At 42.7% G+C, this 19,613-nt stretch overlaps 1 protein-coding gene and 1 non-coding gene across 2 annotated transcripts; one reads left to right on the forward strand and one right to left on the reverse strand.

Moving 5' to 3' along the window:
• Nucleotides 1–3,879: 3,879 nt before the first annotated feature.
• LOC142176822 (small nucleolar RNA R71) lies at nt 3,880–3,986 on the reverse strand. The gene has a single exon (XR_012705629.1). It is a non-coding gene; the product is annotated as a small nucleolar RNA R71 (small nucleolar RNA).
• A 2,839-nt stretch (nt 3,987–6,825) lies between these two features.
• LOC142176152 (putative mitochondrial protein AtMg00860) lies at nt 6,826–7,191 on the forward strand. The gene has a single exon (XM_075243236.1). It carries the CDS (start codon nt 6,826–6,828, stop codon nt 7,189–7,191), a length of 366 nt encoding a protein of 121 aa, XP_075099337.1.
• Nucleotides 7,192–19,613: the final 12,422 nt, after the last annotated feature.

Below are 19,613 nucleotides of genomic sequence, written 5' to 3' on the forward strand. Positions count from 1 at the left end.
GCTTCCCTTGTTGCAGCTACATCTCAGGATAGGGGAGGAGCACAGATTCCCACCGCCCGCACTCCTGAGCAGCAGTGCATGTCGAGCAGGTTCCCAAGATTATTCCTGTACTGCCTGCAGTTCGATATCAGCCGGAGGATAGAGTAGCGGTTTCTGAGGATGAGCAGTTGAGGCTTGAGAGGTTCAAGAAGTACAAGCCTCCTATATTTAGTGGTCTAGCATCAGATGATGCTCTGGGATTTCTAGATGAGTGTTACCGTATTCTTCGTACCATGGGTATATCATGATTGAACAGGGTTTCCTTCACTACTTTCCAGCTTCAAGGAGCCGCCTATGAGTGGTGGCGCACCTATGAGTTAGACAGTTCAGATGAGGCTGCTTTACTGACTTGGACTCAGTTTTCATATCTGTTCCTGAGAGAGTATGTTCCTTAGATCCTTAGAGATGCATGGCGCGCAGAGTTTGAGCATTTGCGCCAGGGTGCTATGATTGTGCCAGAGTATGCTGTCTATTACACTAGTTTGGCTAGACATACACCAGCCTTGGTTTCTACTGTTCGCGAGAGGGTTCGCCGGTTTATTGAGGGGCTTATTCCCAGCATCAGGTCTAGCATGGCTTGTGAGTTGGAGATGGATATTTCTTATCAGCAGGTGGTGAGCATTGCTAGGAGGATTGAGGGTATGCATGCTAGGGAGAGAAAGAGAGGAGAGGGAGGCCAAGAGGTCTCGAGAGTCGGGCCATTATTCTAGTGCTCGTGCCCAGCTATAGGTCGTCATGGTAGGGGTTATATGAGTCGCCCAGTTCATTCAGCTCTTCCAGCAGCCAGTGTTATTCTAGCTCCTCCTAGGCCTCAAGAGCCTTATTATGCACATCTGGTATCTAGCGCGCCTCCTGCGCGGGGTGCTTTCAGAGGTCAGTTTGGCAAACCTGGCCCGAGCCTGTCACAACTGACACATCCTCCCAGAGCTTGTTTTGAGTGTGGCAACACACGCCATATGGTGAGGGATTGCCCTAGACTTGGTAGAGGTGTGCCTCCACAGGCTTCTTAGCCACAGCGCGCCCTACAGAGTTTTCAGGCTATGGTTACAGCTCCAGTTGCTACCCCACCTGCTCAGCCAGCTAGAGGTGAAGGTTGGGGAGGTAGAGGTCACCCTAGAGGGGGTGGCCAGGCCCGATACTATGCCCTTCCTGCCCGTACCGAGCCTGTTGCCTCTGATTCTGTCATCACACGTATTATACTAGTTTGTCACAGAGATGCATCGGTTCTATTCAATCCAGGATCCACTTACTCTTATGTGTCTTCTTATTTTGCGATGCATTTGGGTGTACTCGGGGTTCTTTGAGTTCCCCTATTTATGTTTCTCCTCCTGTGGGAGATTCTCTTGTTGTGGATCACATTTATCGGTTGTGTTTGGTTGTTCTTAGTGGTTTTAAGACCAGAGCCAATTTATTGTTACTCAGCATGGTAGATTTTGATATTATCTTGGGCATGGACTGGTTGTCACCCCATTATGCTATTCTTGATTGTCACACCAAAACCGTGATGTTGGCTATGCTAGGTGTACCGCGTGTTTAGTGGAGGGTACTTTAGATCACACTCCCAGTAGAGTTATTTCTTTCCTTAAGGCTCAGCGAATGGTTGAGAAGGGGTATGATGCGTATTTAGCTTATGTGAGAGATGTCAGTATTGATACCCCTTCAGTTGATTCAGTCCCAGTAGTATGGGATTTTCCTGATGTGTTTCCAGCTGATCTTCCGGGCATGCCGCCTGATAGAGACATTGATTTTGGCATTGATCTGTTGTCGGGCACTCAGCTCATTTCTATTCCTCTGTATCGTATGGCTCATCCTGAGTTGAAGGATCAGTTACTGATATTGGGCTAGATTTATGTCATTTGACGATTGTTTTGCCCTAGCTTGATTATGTTTCAATGCTCTAATATAATCAAATGATGAAAAATGAGCTCTAAATTGTATTGTAGGAATTAAGAGCTTATATAAGGCCTTAAGGATGTGATTGGAGCTGCATTGAAGCAAGAAAGACCCCTAGAAGTTTAGTAAGCAAGACGACGAGAAAAAGAATCGACCAAATGAAGGCCTGTACTAGCACGACGATTAGCGCTTCCACTAGCGCGACCGCACTAGCCCAGATGGTCGAGGCAGAATGGTAAGGCTACTAGCGCGGCCATTAGCGCGCCCACTAACGCGGCTGCGCTAGCCTAGTCCCGGAAAATAATTCCTAGGGGTAAATTTGGAAATATGGGGGGCAAATTCACTTAACCTATAGAAGGTCAAGCTCGCCCAAGGGGTGTGTGTGCAGCTTTTGATAGCTGAGAGCAAGAAAAGGAAAGGTAAGAGGCAAGGAGGAGTATTCTACATCAAGTTCTTTTCTTCTTCCTTTTGTTTTTATGATTTGTAATGAATTTAATTATTGTGATGAACATCATTGTTATGAGTAGCTAACTCTTTTAATCTATGGTTTTGGGTGAACCCGTTGTGGATGAACTTGATGTTATATTAATATAGTTTGAATTGGTTGTTAATCTCTATTTGTTCAACTACGTTTTGATTTTGGTTAGTTGAAAGGATCCTCAATTAGCCGTTCCTATTTATTATATATCTTCTTGAGAGAGAGTGCATATTTAGGTAATTATTTGAACAACATCACTCCCGGAGTATAGGCGAGAGTCATAACCGAGGGTTTGGATGTTGTAGTAGAGATAACGATACCTCGGGTGCGATCTAAGTGAACTGTAATGCGAATCTCGCTAGTGTAGCTTGAGAGAGTGCGTCTAGTAAATTATCATAATTACTTGAGAGAGAGTTATGATAGCTGGAGAGTTCATGATTGATAGAGACAACTAATTCATAACTATAAGAAACATACGACTAAGGAATTTAACAACGGGGGAAACCATTACCTTAGACCTTTATTCCAATTGTCTACAACTGCGTAGTAGTTAATCTTTGTTTTATTGATTCTGTTAGTTGGAGTAGTGACCATAACACCACTTGTTATTTACAAAGTTTGACAAGGTCGACTCATAAGAATTTAGTACTTTAAAGGCTTCTCTTGATACGTTAATTCCCTGTGGAATTCGACTCGGGGCATAATACCCCGGATTATATTTGCAACACCCGCTTAGTCTTTTAATAGACACAGTTGAGCATGATCAAATTTTGGCGCCGTTGTCGGGGAATTAACGGTATTATCAATTACGATTGAAAGAAGTACAAAAATTCTTAGTGTAGTTAGTTCTCTCTATACCTAACTTTTACATTGAAATTTTTAACATTTATCGACTTAGTTGCACAGGTGCATGCCTAGAAACTCATCGAGAACTGGTGAAGTATTTGAAGCATTACCAGATCCCGAGATATTTTTCAAGGCCTTGAACCGGGCCAACCAAAAAAACAAACAACAACAAACAACTGACCCATTAGAAATAAAAATGGGAGATCACGAAGAACACCCAGCTGTACCAATAGCGCCAATGACACCTCTTGTGCCAGAGGCAGCTCTCTATGACTGGGCATAACCCACAACTAAAAATCTGGCGACCTCGATTTTAGCCCGCAGATACAAGCTGAATCCTTCCAAATCACGAATAATATGCTGCATTTGTTGCAAAACAAGGGATTATTTTCGGGGTCACAAGTCGAAGATCCTCAACAACATTTGAAATATTTTCTGTCAATCTGCAAAACCCAAAGGCAGCCCAATGTAACTCCAGAAGCAATCAAGTTGCTATTATTCCCGTTTTCAGTGACAGGAGCTGCTCAGACCTGGTTAAACTCACTCCCCATAAATTCCATAACAACTTGGGAGGAGTTAGTCAGGCAATTCGTGAACAAGTTCCACCCTCCAACAAAACCGCGCAACAGATTGATGACATTTTGAGTTTTAAACAGATACCAATGGAAATATTGCTTGAAACATGGGAGCGTTTTAAAGGGATGCTGGTCATATTTCCGCACCATGGCATTCCAGATTTGATGTTGGGATAGCGGTTTTACATAGGATTGTCAGATAGCGTGAAGAACATTGTTGATGCTTCAGCCGGTGGAGTATTTTTGAGTAAAACATGGAGAGAAGGTCAAGGTCTGCTTGACAAGATGGCGCTGAATTCGGGATGGATAACAAGAAATGCACCAATCACTCCAGTGGTGCACTCAGTGCTATTCAATGGCTAAAAATATGGCCACCTTATTGACACAAATGAGCATAATCACCAAAAAGGTGGAAAAGTTAGGACAAAAGAAGCATTTACATATTGTAGATACTACTAATGGGGGCTTGTGCACATCTTGCATTAGTCAGCCAATTGGTAACCAGTGGAAAGCAGAACACGATCATCAGTATTACCCTGAAGATATGAACTATGTGACTAATTATGGGGGCTAGAGACAGGGTAGCCAGAGTTGGGGCCATCAGAATCAACAGTACAGGCCATCCCAATCATAGTTCAACAGTGGGAATGTGGAGGGTATGAGACCCCCCAACAATATAGCACCTTACCCAAGGCCACATGGATACAGTAATCAGAATCAACAGTAGGGGTATCACCCTCCTCAGCAGCAGTATAGTAGAAGGCAGGAAGATGAGTTTGCTAGACTGGAAGCAATGATGCAACATGTTATTGAGTCTAATGCAAAGATTAGCGAGAGAGAAGATGCACATGATTCAGCGATCAAAAATATTGAAATGCTGATGGGCCAAATTTCGATTTTCTGAACAATCGCCCTCATGGAACACTACCTGCAGATACCCAGGTAAATCCAAAAGATCAAGTCCCGAAGCAGATGATGGCAATGAGCCTACGGAATGGCAGAGATTTGGATGTCGAGCAAGAAAGGGCTCGAGAAGCCAGGGAGGCTGAGATACTTATATCAGTGCCCATAGAGTTGGATGAATCAACGAAATTGACAGAGGTGACAGTCCAGCCTGCCCAGGAAGAAAGTAGCATTCAAATGGAGACCAAGAAAGAAGCTGAGATAGCACAGGAACAAATGGTTGATGTGGCAACTGATAAAGATCGAAGCCAAATGATTGGAAAGAAGAGACCTCCTACACCATTTCCTCAGAGGCTAGCTAAGTACCAAAAAGAGGAGCAATACAAGAAGTTTTTGGAGATGCTAAAACAAATCCAGGTAAATATTTCCTTGATTGATGGTTTGAAAAAGATGCCTGGGTATGCAAAAATGATGAAGGACTTAATGTCCCGAAAATTTGATTTCCAAGACTTGGCCACAGTTACTCTTACTCAAACCTGTAGTGCAGTGGTGACCAGACCAATTGCGGAAAAGCTATTTGACCTAGGGAGCTTTACAATCCCATGCACTATTGGTGATTTTGCCTTTGCTAAAGCACTGTGTGATATAGGGGCCAACATTAATCTTATGCCCCTGGCAATTTATAAGAGGTTGGGTATTGGAAGAGCTAGACCCACCTCTATGTTGTTGCAGCTGGCTGACAGGACGGTAAAGTGACCCTCTGGTATTCTGGATGATGTGTTGATTCAGGTAGGGAAATTTGTGTTCCCTACAGATTTTGTAATCTTAGACTATAAAGTGGATGAAGTGATTCCCATAATTTTGGGAAGACTGTTCCTGGACACGGGTAGAGCTTTAATTGATTGTGAAACTGGGGAGTTAAAGATGAGGTTGAACGATGAAGAGATAACATTCGGCGTGTAGAAATCTATGAGGCGACCAAGTGAATTCGCCAATTGCTCTCTTATTGATGCCATGGATGTAATCATAGGGACCGATGATGAACTGCTAACTATTGAAGACCCCCTCGCTGCGTGTTTAATGAATTTAGATGAGGTAAAGGGAGATAAACTGGCTGGATGGGTGATGGCATTAAAGGGTAGAGGGTTCTGGGATAGAACTCTCGAATTTGAGCCCTTGTACCTGGAAAACAGAGAAACTCCTCCAGCCAAGCCATCAATCGGAGAACCACCAAAGCTGGAATTAAAGCCATTGCCAGCCCATCTCAGGTATGAGTTTCTTGGACCTAACTCCACATTACCTGTTATTATCTCATCTAGTTTGTTAGATGTGCAGGCTCAACAACTCTTGCAGGTACTTAAGGAATACAAGACTGCCATTGGGTGGACCATGGAAGACATAAAGGGGATCAGCCCTGCATACTGTATGCACAAAATTTTACTGGAAGAGGGATACAAACCTTCCAGGGAACACCAAAGAAGGCTGAACCCCAATATGAAGGAGGTAGTGAAGAAAGAAGTGACCAAGTGGTTAGATGCAGGAATCATTTTCCCAATTTCTGATAGTAGCTGGGTTAGCCCAGTTCAATATGTACCTAAAAAGGGTGGTGTGATGGTAGTTAAGAATGATAACAACGAATTGATCTCTACAAGAACCGTCACAGGCTGGAGAATCTACATGGATTATAGAAAGCTAAATCTAGCCACCCGGAAGGACCACTTCCCACTTCCTTTCATTGATCAGATGTTAGATAGATTGGCAGGGATGTCACACTTTTGTTTTCTGGATGGATACTCGGGGTACAACCAGATTTCTATTGCCCCGGAGGATAGGGAAAAGACTTCATTTACTTGCCCTTACGGAGTGTTTGCCTTCAGGAGAATGCCATTTGGTCTTTGTAATGCACCTGCAACATTCCAATGGTGCATGATGGCCATTTTCACAAACATGGTGGAAGACATTATGGAGGTCTTCATGGATGATTTTTCAGTGGTGGGAAATTCGTTCGATGAATGCCTAGCAAATTTAAACTGTGTACTGAAGAGGTGCATCGAGATGAATCTAGTGTTGAATTAGGAGAAGTGGCACTTCATGGTCCAAGAAGGAATCGTCTTGGGGCACTTAGTGTCGAGTAAAGAGATTGAGGTGGACAAAGCCAAAGTCGACGTGATAGAAAAACCTCCACCTCCCACATCAGTCAAAGCTATTCGTAGCTTCCTGGGACATGCCGGCTTCTACCGGCGATTCATCAAGGATTTTTCCAAGATCACCAATCCCCTCTGTAAGTTGCTCGAAAAGGATAACCCATTTGTGTTTTCTGATGATTGCAGGGTGGCTTTTGAGGAACTAAAGAAGCGGCTAGTCACAACACCGATTATAATTGCTCCCGACTGGGAGCAACCGATTGAACTCATATGTGATGCTAGTGACTACGCTGTGGGAGCCATGTTAGGATAGTGCAAGAATAAGGTAATGCACCCTATTTACTACGCAAGTAGGATGTTGAATGGTGCTCAGCTGAATTACACGGTAACTGAAAAAGAAATGTTGGCTGTCGTGTTCGCCTTTGATAAGTTTAGGTCTTACTTGATCGGTTCAAAGGTGATCGCGTACACAAATCACGCAGCCATTCGTTATTTAGTTGATAAAAAAGAGTCCAAGCCGTGCCTAATTCGTTGGATGCTACTTTTGCAAGAGTTTGACTTGGAGATTCGTGACCGTAAGGGCACGGAGAACCAAGTTGCTGATCATTTGCCACGCCTTGAAAGTGTTGAAAATGCAATTCAGTCTGAGGATATTTTGGAAACCTTTCCAGACGAGCAGCTGCTAGCCACAAGTGTGGACGATGTGCCATGGTATGTTGATATTGCAAACTATTTGGCCTGCGATATTGAACCATATGAACTCTCCTATGCTCAAAAGAAACGATTTTATCGTGACTGCCGAAACTACTACTGGGATGAACCGCATTTGTTTAAAATTTGTATTGACAACATGTTCCGGAGATGCGTCCTCGAGATAGAACAATGTTCTGTTTTGTAGGCTTGTCACGCTTCAACTTTTGGAGGACATTTTGGAGGAGTTCGGACAGCAGCGAAGGTGTTAGAGGCCGGGTTCTACTAGCTAACAATCTTTAAGGATGCTCACCAATGGGTAAAGGGCTACAACAAATGCCATAGAATAGGAAACATATCCCGTAGACATGAGATGCCCATGAATCCAATTTAGCAAGTTGTGGTGTTCGATGTCTAGGGAATTAATTTCATGGGTCCCTTCGTCAGTTCTTACGGCAATAAGTACATACTTGTTGCAGTAGATTATGTATCTAAATGGGTGGAAGCTGCAACATTCCCCACCAATGATTCGAGGGTAGTGGTGGGGTTCTTAAAGAAGAATATATTCACCCGATTCGGGATTCTGAGAGCCATCATTAGTGATGGAGGCACACACTTTTGCAACCGTGTCTTTGAGAAGTTACTAGCCAAATATGACGTGCACCACAAGGTGGCAACCCCGTATCACCCTCAAACAAGCGGATAGGTAGAGGTCTCAAACCGTGAGATCAAGAGTGTTCTCACTAAAACTATAAATGCCACAAGAACTGATTGGGCGAAAAAGCTTGACGATGCGCTCTGGGCCTATAGAACTGCATTCAAAATACCTATCGGTATGTCACTGTACAAGTTGGTATTTGGGAAGGCCTGTCACTTGCCTGTAGAGCTAGAACATCGAGCTTGGTGAGCACTAAAGCAATTGAACATGAACCCTGATGAGCCTGGAGAAAATCGACTGACAAAGTTGCATAAGTTGGAGGAATTCAGATATCACGCCTTTGAAAGCACGAGACTTTACAAGGAAAGAATGAAGAGGCTGCATGACAAACACATTGTGGACAGAAATTTTAAACCCGGAGACAAGGTATTATTGTACAATTGGAGGTTGAGATTGTTTCCTGGTAAGCTTAAGTCCCGATGGTTTGGGCTGTTCAGGTGATTGAAGTGTTCCCGTTAGGGGATGTGGAGATAACCAGTGAAGATAACACTAACACCTTCAGGATTAATAGACAACGACTCAAACTATATGTGGGGATGGATGAACCGAAAGAGCTGTCCGTCGTACTTCTCGTTGAACCACAAAGGTCGAGTGAGCCTTAAATGTGATTGATCTACATCGTGCCACGACGTTAACTAAGGCGCTGGTCGGGAGGCAACCCGATGGTAGTAGTAGTGGTTAATTGTGAGTTTTTGAAAATGCTAACCAATGCAGGTGACAATGGGCGGGTGATAAGGCAATCGAAAAATGGAAAAATCAGGTGAAAAGTTTAAAAAATTTTGAAGCCTCGTAGCGCGGCCGCGCTAATACACGCGCTATTGGCCGTGCAACTAGCGCGATCGCACTAGTGAACGCGCTAAATTGCCAAAACTTTCTTCCTGGACTGCGCTAGTGAACGCGCTACTGGCCGCGCTACTAGCGCGATCGCGCTACTGGCCGCGCTACTAGCGCGATCGCGCTAATGGCCGCGCTAGTGAACGCGCTAAATTGGCAAAACTCTCTGCCTTGGACGTGCTAGACTAGCGCGATCGCGCATCTGAATGCGCTACTCAGGGACTTTTTTTTAAAACGTAAATTTACACATGTTCTTATTTTTTGTATCATTCAATTTTTTTTTTCTTTCTTCAGTCCAAATTCCCCCCCTCATCTAATAACCCACATCTAACAAACCCCCCACACACCAAAACACACGCCCTAAAACAATTCACAAAACCCTCCCCAATTTCTCACAACTCAAATTATTTTCTTCTTCCACGCCCTTCTTCCAGAAAATTTTCATCTTCATCTAAGTCTCCAACAACATTCCCCTTTAACCCTATTATATACTCCTCACTCTCACTACAGGTATGTTATTCTTGTTTCAATTTTCTTTCTTTGTTTTCACATAATCTTTGCAGATTTTTATGTAATTAAGTGTGCTTTATTTTATATAGTTATTTCTTTATTTGTTTATTAGTAGTAGATTTGGTAATAATTATTATAGTATTTGTGGGGGTGCGAATTGTAAAGTGTTGTTTTACTTGAATTGGGATCTTTGGAAGAATTGGTGGTGGGTTTATGTTGTATATTACTTGAAATAAGTTGTGAGTGCCTAATGCCCACAAGGTGTTTGTAAAAAGGCCTCAGTGAGTGTCGTTATGTAATTGTGACCACATATGCGTGTGAAGTCTGAGTAACCGCAGTGCGTCACAATTTTTGGTGTTGGGAATTACTTATTTGTTACCGTTCTTCAGGTACAGTGGCTCCAGCGAAGAAACAATGCACAACCGGTCCATATTCTAGCAGACAAGCAAGCTCATCCAGGACACGTAAGGCTTCCACTGAACGCCCTTTCGATAATACCAAATTTGTCTCGGCTAAAGCTCAGGACCGCTTTGCTGAGAAGGCTTCTAAAAAGCCAATTCCTGAGAGGGGTATTGACGTCCGATTGCTCCAACAACATTGCCCTCACATGTACGACGAGCTGATGAGACGTGGGCTACAAACTTTCATAAATGAGCCCGGTGAGGGTAATGTAATGGTTGTGAGAGAATTTTACGCCAACACACCTGAAAATGACAATGGAATCGTCACAGTACGACGGAAAGCGGTGAATGCCTCTGTTGAGGCGATAAGGACGGCATACCAGTTACCCCCTCCTATGATTGATTATGACGACTTTTATGAGTATGGCCATAAACCCACACAGGAAAAGTGGCCAAGATTCTTTGAAACAATCTATGCACCGGGGAAAGATGTAGTTTGGATGCAATATGGTGCGAAGTTCCATTCCTCCGCGCTCACTTTTGAAGTGAAATGCTGGTTGTATCTGATCAACAACCATTTGATTCCATCCCATAATACTATAGAGGTAAATGGGCCCAGAGCTGCTTTGAATTGGTGCTTCGTCAATAGGTACAACTTCGACGTCGCTAAAGTAATACATGACGAGATGTTCATCCGCAGCCGAATAAAAAGGTATGGATTTATCTTCCCTTCTTTAATAACTCAACTTTGCAGGTATGCTCGAGTGCCCGAAAATCTAGCTGCGGATGGGCTCGTGAAAAAGGACCACAAGTTCCGAGCGGACAAAGTAACCACGGGAAAAGAGCCAGCAACAACAGAGGAAGAGAGTAGTGGAAGCTCTAACGACTCAGACATTGAGGATGAAGAAGAGGAGAATGTGAGGATCGAACCCCAGTCCCCGGAGCACCCTGTAGTAACTGCAGTGACATCTAGGGCATCCACATCTTCACAGCCATGCAGGAGCACCCGCATGACCAATTTGGAACAAGAGATGGCTGGGTTACGTACTTCAGTCACAAATTTAGGTACCCGTGTTAAGGCCGTGGCTGATAGACAGGTGAAGTCTGAAAAGAAGTTCTTGGGCTGGTTGAGAGCTCTGGGTCGCGCGTGCAACGTGAACCCAGACACCGTCTCTAACCAGGAGTGAGCCATCAGGGAAGTACCTCTACCTCACTACTCTTTAATTTTTAAAGCCATGGGGACATGTCTTCATTATAAGTGTGGGGTGGGGATACTTCATTGTATATATGTAATTGTAACCTTTGACTAGTTGATTTTGGTTGGTTTTGTTTTGTTTTGATTGTTTTGGTGGGTTAGCTTTGATTGCTTTAATGATTAAGTAGGAGTTGATTAGTTTAAAATAGGTAAGTAGCTTGAACTAAGTCGAGCATAAAAAAAAATTGAAAATGAAGACTCTTCCTGATGACGGATCCTTTAGATAATTTTCTTGGGGGAAGTTAGTATATAAAAAAAACAATTTAAAATTACAAAAAGATTTTTTTATTATTATTTTCTCTTTTTTAGGTAGTGTAGTAACTCCCCCTTGATTTTTCTTTGGGCCACGGTTCTTTTCCAAGGGTTTAACTTGAACCGGGTATAGGTAGTTTTGTATTCATTTTGTTTTCTTTTTAGTTTTTAAATTAGGATTCATGGGCTAACGAGCTGAATTCGAAAAGAAAATCCTCTAGGGTTATTACACCTGAACACAATAGACACTAGAGTGTAACGCTTATTCTCAGTAGTTGATTCTTGCTAAAGTGCCTTAAATTGTATATTCGTCACTGACTTGAATACTCAAAAGAGAGTGTGTTAATAAGCCAATCTTGAATGAGTCATGTGCCATATGTGTGAGTTTTATTGTATTCCATGATTTACATTTGATGCCTAGAACTTGCCCTGTGTGTTTGCAAAGCAAAATAGTAGCTTCATTCAGTCTTAGAAGTGATATAGACAATTTCTTATTGAGCCAAACTTATAAAATAAACCCACCTAACTGCAATACATCTTAGTTAACCCCGTTGATCCTATAAGCCTATTTCTTTGGCAATCACATTGCAAACCTTACCCAATTGTTTGAATAGCCTTCTATTGAACCCTCTTTCCTCACATAAGCACTTGAATAGTATTGAGAATTATGCAAAGGCAAAGGTGTGGGGTGGGGTTTGGTTTTTGAGTGGAACCACTGAATTTGAAAAAGGTGTAGAATTTTGTCGCATATGAAATAAAGCACCACCATTAAAAAAAGAGAGAATAATATAGTGGTTGAGAAGTGGTGGTTGGCTATAATTGCACCTAATGGATGGGGTTGTGGTAAATAAAAGAACGGTGGTAAAATGTTTGGTTTACAAAAGTATGGTTTTGAATGTTAATGTAATTGTATTAAAAAGTGCTTAGGGAGGTTAGTCAATATATCCAAATGTATCTTACCCGTCCCTTAGCCTACATTACAACCAAGTAAAGTCCTATTGATCTTAGACTGAGTGGCTCAATTAGTAGAGTAGTACACTACGGGCAAGCTTATGGTGCATCTTTGTGACATGTGAATGTTCTTTTCTTGAGAGTGAGTGAATTTCATTTATTTAAGTTCATAATTGTTCTAAATATCATTATATGTGGAACTACTCTCTTTGTGTGAAAGTGAGGGCATGTGATTCATGAAGGAAAGGCACGTCCTGACTTCTGTGTAGAGTAGCTTGAGAAAGTATGAATATTGCACGGCACGTGAGAGTCAACTTTTGAGGCTAAGATTGTTCACTACTAGGTGTAACTCATGTGATATGTTAGTGGTGTAATGCGTTAGGGAAGAATGCATAGTGAAGGAACCTTCATAAAAGGTGGTGGATTGCTCGAGGACTAGCAAAGATTTAAGTGTGGGGTGTTGATATTGGGCTAGATTTATATCATTTGACGATTGTTTTGCCCCAGCTTGATTATGTTTCAATGCTCTAATATAATCCAATGATGAAAAATGAGCTATAAATTGTGTTGCAGGAATGAAGAGATTATATAAGGCCTTAAAGATGTGATTGGAGTTGCATTGAAGCAAGAAAGACCCCTAGGAGCTGAGTAAGCGAGACGACGAGAAAAAGAATCGACCAAATGAAGGCCTGGACTAGCGCGACGATTAGCGCGTCCACTAGCGCGACCGCGCTAGCCCAGATGGTCGAGGCAGAATGGTAAGGCTACTAACGCGGCCATTAGCGCGCCCACTAGCACGACCGCGCTAGCCCAATTCCGGAAAATAATTCCTGGGGGTAAATTTGAAAGTCTAGGGGGCAAATTCACTTAACCTATAGAAGGTCAAGCTCGCCCAAGGGGTGTGTGTGCAGCTTTTGATAGCTGAGAGCAAGAAAAGGAAAGGCAAAAGGCAAGGAGGAGTATTCTACATCAAGTTCTTCTCTTCTTCCTTTTTTTTTATGATTTGTAATGAATTTAATTATTGTGATGAACATCATTGTTATGTGTAGCTAACTCTTTTAATCTAAGGTTTTGGGTGAACCCGTTGTGGATGAACTTGTTGTTATATTAATATAGTTTGAATTGGTTGTTAATCTTTCTTTGTTCAACTACATTTTGATTTTGGTTAGTTGAAAGGATCCTCAATTAGCCGTTCCTATTTAATATGTATGTTCTTGAGAGAGAGCGCATAGTTAGGTAATTGTTTGAATAACATTATTCCCGGAGTATAGGCGAGAGTCATAACCGAGGGTTTAGAGGTTGGAGTAGATATAACGATACCTCGGGTGCGATCTAAGTGAACTGTAATGCGAATCTAGCTAGTGTAGCTTGAGAGAGTGCGTCTAGTAAATTATCATAATTACTTGAGAGAGAGTTATGATAGCTGGAGAGTTCATGATTGATAGAGACAACTAATTCATAACTATAAGAAACATACGACTAAGGAATTCAACAATGGGGGAAACCATTACCTTAGACCTTTATTCCAATTGTCTACAACTGCGTAGTAGTTAATCTTTGTTTTATCGATTCTGTTAGTTGGAGTAGTGACCATAACACCACTTGTTATTTACAATGTTTGAGAAGGTCGACTCATAAGAATTTAGTACTTTAAATGCTTCTCTTGATATGTTAATTCCCTGTGGGATTCGACTCGGGGCATAATACCCCGGATTATATTTGCAACGCCCGATTAGTCTTTAATAGACACAGTTGAGTGTGATCAGTTACAAGAATTGCTTGATAAGGGTTTTATTCGGCCCAATGTATTCTGTGGGGGTGCTCCTGTCTTGTTTGTGAAAAATAAGGATGGTTCTATGCGTATGTGCATTGATTATCGCCAGTTGAACAAAGTTACAGTGAAGAACCGTTATCCTTTTCCTCGTATTGATGATCTGTTTGACCAGCTTCAAGGTGTACGAGTGTTTTCTAATTTGACTTGCGCTCAGGCTACCATCACTTGAAGATTCGGGAGCCAGATATCCCGAAGACTGCTTTTAGGATTTGATATGGTCATTTTGAGTTCCTTGTTATGTCATTTGGGCTGACCAGTGCCCCAACAACCTTTATGCATTTGATGCACAGTGTAGTCCGGTCGTATCTTGACTTGACTGATTCATCATTGTCTTTATTGATGATATTCTGGTGTATTCTCGGAGACGGGAAGATCATGAGAAACACCTGAGGACAGTGCTTCAGACTTTGAGAGAAAAGAAGTTATATGCTAATTTCTCGAAATGTGAGTTTGGTTGGATTCCATGTCATTCTTAGGCCATGTGGTATTGAGTGAGGGTATTCAAGTGGATCTGAAGAAAGTAGAGGCTGTGCAGAGTTGGCCTAGACCATCCTCAGCTACAAAAATCTGCAGTTTTCTTGGCTTGACGGGTTATTACCGTCGTTTTGTTGAGGGGTTTTCATTGATTGCAGCCCCTATGACCAGGCTGACTAGAAGGGTGCTCCGTTCTAGTAGACAGAAGATTGTGAGGAGAGCTTTCAAAAGCTCAAGACACCTTTGACTACAACCCCAGTTTTGATATTGCCTACAGGTTCAGGGTCTTATACTGTCTATTGTGATGCCTCGAGGATTGGCCTTAGAGCGGTTTTGATGCAGGACGGTAGGGTGATTGCCTATGCGTCCAAAGAGTTAAAGGTTCACGAGAAGAATTGTCCTGTCCACGATTTTGAGTTAGCTGGCATTGTTCACGCCCTGAAGATCTGGTGTCAATATTTGTACAGGGTTCCTTGTGAGATTTATACTGATCATCGGATCTTGCAACACTTGTTCAAGCAAAAGGATCTAAATTTGTGCCAGAGGAGATGGTTAGAGTTGCTTAAGGACTATGATATCATTATTTTGTACCACCTGGGCAAGGCCAATGTGGTGGCCAATTCCTTGAGTCGCCGAGCAGAGAGTTTGGGGAGTTTGTCTTATTTACCAGCATCGGAGAGGCCTATGGCGATGGATGTTCAGGCCTTAGTCAGTCAGTTTGTGAAATTGGATCTTTCGGAGCCCAGTCGGGTTCTAGCTTGCGTGGTTTCTCGGTCTTCCTTATCTGATCGTATCAGGGAACGTCAGTATGATGACCCTCATTTGCTTGTCCTCAAGGGCAAGGTTCAGCATGGTGATGCCAGAGATGTGACTATTGGTGATGACAGGGTATTGAGGATGCAGGGTCGGATTTGTGTACCTAATGTGGATGGGTTTCAGGAGCTGATTCTAGAGGAGGCCCATAGTTCGCGGTATTCCATTCATTCAGGTACCGCGAAGATGTATCAGGATTTGAGATAGCACTATTAGTGGAGGCGGATGAAGAAAGATATAGTTGGATTTGTAGCTCGGTGCCTCAACTGTCAGCAAGTGAAGTATGAGCACCAGAGACCGGGTGGGTTGCTTCAGCAGATAGAGATTCCGGAGTGGAAGTGGGAGCGGATCACCATGGACTTCGTAGTTGGGCTCCCACGGACTTTGAGGAAGTTCGATTGCCATTTGGGTGATTGTGGATTGGCTGACCAAGTCCGCACACTTCATTCCTGTGTGTACTACCTATTCTTCGGAGCGATTGGCGGAGATTTATTTCAGGGAGATTGTTCGTCTGCATGGTATTCCAGTTTCCATCATTTCAGATAGAGGTACTCGGTTCACATCACGGTTTTGGAGGGCCGTTCAACATGAGTTGGGTACTCGGGTGCAGTTGAGTACATCATTTCACCCTCAGATGGACGGACAGTCCGAGCGCACTATTCAAATTCTTGAGGATATGCTCCGTGCGTGTGTGATTGAGTTTGGAGGGTCTTGGGATCAGTTCTTGCCATTGGCGGAGTTTACCTACAACAACAACTATTAGTCCAGCATTAAGATGGCACCGTATGAGGCTTTATATGGCAGGCAGTGTAGATCCCTGGTGGATTGGTTCGAGCTGGGCGAGGCTAGATTATTGGGCACAGACTTGGTTCAGGATTCTTTGGAGAAGGTTAAGGTGATTCAGGATAGACTCCGTACAACCCAGTCCAGACATAAGAGTTACGCAGACCAGAAGGTTCGTGATGTTTCCTATATGGTTGGAGAGCGGGTTCTGCTTCGGGTTTCTCCTATGAAGGGCGTCATGAGATTTGGGAAGAAAAGAAAGTTGAGTCCAAGGTTTATTGGTCCTTTTGAGATATTGCGGTGTGTTAGGGAGGTTACTTATGAGCTTTCCCTACCTCCCAGCTTGGCAGGAGTCCATCCAGTATTTCATGTTTCGATGCTCTAGAGGTATCACGGTGATCCGTCGCACGTGTTGGATTTCAGTTCTGTCCAGTTGGAGAAGGATCTATCCTATGTTGAGGAGCCAGTGGCAATATTGGACAGGCAAGTTAGAAAATTGAGGTCAAAGAACATTTCATCAGTAAAGGTTCAGTGGCAGGGTCAGCCGGTCGAGGAGGCGACCTGGGAAACCGAGCAAGATATGCGCAACCGCTACCCTCATATTTTCTCTACTTCAGGTATGTCTCTATGCTCGTTCGAGGAAGAATGAATGTTTAGGTGAGGGAGGATGTAACGGTCCAGCCGGTCGTTTTAAGAATTAATACCCTGATCCCCTATTAATTGCTTTTCCCTTGTTTATTTCTGCTATTTTGTTTTACCGGGATGTTCAGTTTTGAGTTTCGGAGAGTTTTAGGACACTTAGTCCCTAAATGACAGCTTAAGTTTTGGAAATTTGACCATAGTTAGAACAATATTAAGACGGCCTCGGACTGGAATTCCGATGGTACCGTTAGCTCCATTGGGTGATTTCGGGCTTAGGGGCATATTCGGATTGTGTTTTGGAGGTCCGTAGCTAATTTAGGCTCGAAATGTCGAAAGTCGAATTTAAAGTTTTCGGTTTGATAGTGAGATTTTGATCTGAGGGTCGGAATGGAATTCCAGAAGTTGGAGTACCTCCGTAATGTTGAATGTGACGTGTGTGCAAAATTTAAGGTCATTCGGACGAGGTGTGATAGACTTTTTGATCGAAAGCGTAAATTTAGAGTTTTGGAGTTCTTAGGCTTGAATACGTGGTTGATTCATCGTTCGATGTTGTTTTAGGTGTTTTAAGGATTGGTATAAGTTTGGACAGTGGTATTATACTTGTTTGTGTTTTTGGTTGAAGTCCCGGGGGCCTTGGGATGGTTTCGGAATGTTGTCGGAAGAATTGAGAGTCGTTTGAGCAGCTTTAGCTGCTGATCTTCTGTCATAACCGCACCCGCGGTTGGGTTCCGCAGGTGCTTAGCCACAGAAGCGACGGTATCATTTCAGAAGCGGAAAAGGGGAGAACCAGCAAAAGCCGCAGAAGCGGGAGCTTCACCGCAGAAACAGTGCCACATCTGCGTACGGGGAGTCGCAAGTACGGAAAGCTGAGTTTAGTGATTTGTCGCAGATGTGACCTTTGTTCCGTAGAAGTGGATTAGCTGGGCAGAACATATAAATAGTTGCCTTCGTGAATTTGAGTTATTTTCACCTCTTTTCAAACGGGAAGAAGCCTTGAGGAGCATTTTCAAGGGAGATTTTCGGAAGAATTCATTGGGGTAAGGTCTTTGTTCCTTAAACTCTTTATTGAGGTGATTTTTATCATTATAAGCATGAAAATTTAAGGAAAATCAGTGGTAATTTAGGGGTTAGGGCTTGATTAATTTGAGACTTTTGAGTAATGATTTGAGGGACCATTTGAGGTCCAATTTTGGTACTTTTGGTATGACTGAACTCGTGAGAGTGTGAGGATTCTGAAAATATAAATTTTACCCGATTCCGAGATGTTGGCCTGAGGGGCATTTTGGTCATTTTACCTAATTTCACGTATTAGCTTAGAATTTCTTTGTAGAATCAATTACTTGAAGTTTTATTTATATTATGAAATTGAATTGAATAGATTTGGCATTTGGAGTCGAGTACTCGTGGCAAGAGCGTGGTTTCAGATTGATTTGAGTTGGTTCGAGGTAAGTGGCTTGCCTAACCTTGTGTAGGGGACATTCCCCTTAGGATTTTGTATTTGTGGTAATTGAAATGCCTTATACGTGTGGTGACGAGTGTGTTCTTGTGCTAATTGTTGAAAATCCTGTTTCCACTACAGTAGTTTTAATTGTGTTTTCCTTTCCTGCTTATTTTACTTGAAATTTAAGCCTGTTGTTAGCTTAGAGAAGCATGTTTAATTGAATTAATTGCCTTATTGCTTGGACTGCCTTATTTGTATTATGTCAAGCATGTTAGATTAGAATTACCTGTTTTACTTTGGTACAAAATTGAGTTTAATTGAGTATTCTTTGTGTTATTGCTGTGTGTTTTACTTTGGGACTACGGGACGGCATCCCGGGAGATCCCATGTACGTATTTTATGATTTGAGCTGAGATGCGGGATACCGAGAGATCCCCAGCACGTATATTGAGGATACCAAGAGATCCCTAGAATATATTGAGGATACCAAGAGATCCCGGGCATATATTGAGGGTACTAAGAGATCCTCGGGATACTGAGAGATCCCCGATTATTATCTTTGCGAAGGGTGGTATTCCTGATGATTGTTTTGCCTCTGTTTCAGTTGTAGCTATCCTTATTATCCTGTATTAATTCTTATTGTTATCTTTCAACTGTACTGCTTTATCTTATACTATCGTACCTTATATTTCATTTAATCTCAGTAGGGCCATGACCTTCCTCATCACTACCCGATCGAGGTTAGGGTTGGCATTTACTGAGTACTGCTGTGGTGTACTCATGCCCTTTCTGTGCATGTTTTTCATGTGCAAATCCAGGTACCTCCACTCAGACTTATCACGCTTGAGACGAGGCGTTTGTAGAGGTTCCGAGGTATATCTACCTCGTCTGCAGACCGAAGAGTCCCTTTCTACTCTCCCTTTTAAGTATTAACCCTTTTGTACTATCTTTCCTTTGTTAGATATTCTGGAGTTAGATACTTTTAAACATTCAAAGGCTTGTGATAATGAGATTCCGGGTTTTGGAAATGTATTAGTTTCTGAGATTTGATATTGTGTATGCCGAGCGGCACTTTTAAACACTATTTTATTTCACTATTTCGGTTTTTAATTGTTTCTTCTGCAAACTGGTTTATTT

Source organism: Nicotiana tabacum, chromosome 22, assembly GCF_000715075.1.
Source record: "Nicotiana tabacum cultivar K326 chromosome 22, ASM71507v2, whole genome shotgun sequence".
NCBI classification, from domain to species: Eukaryota; Viridiplantae; Streptophyta; class Magnoliopsida; order Solanales; family Solanaceae; genus Nicotiana; species Nicotiana tabacum.

Excerpts from the sequence above, each read along its gene's own strand:
- LOC142176152 (XM_075243236.1), top strand. The coding sequence starts at position 6,826 with ATGGTCCAAGAAGGAATCGTCTTGGGGCACTTAGTGTCGAGTAAAGAG.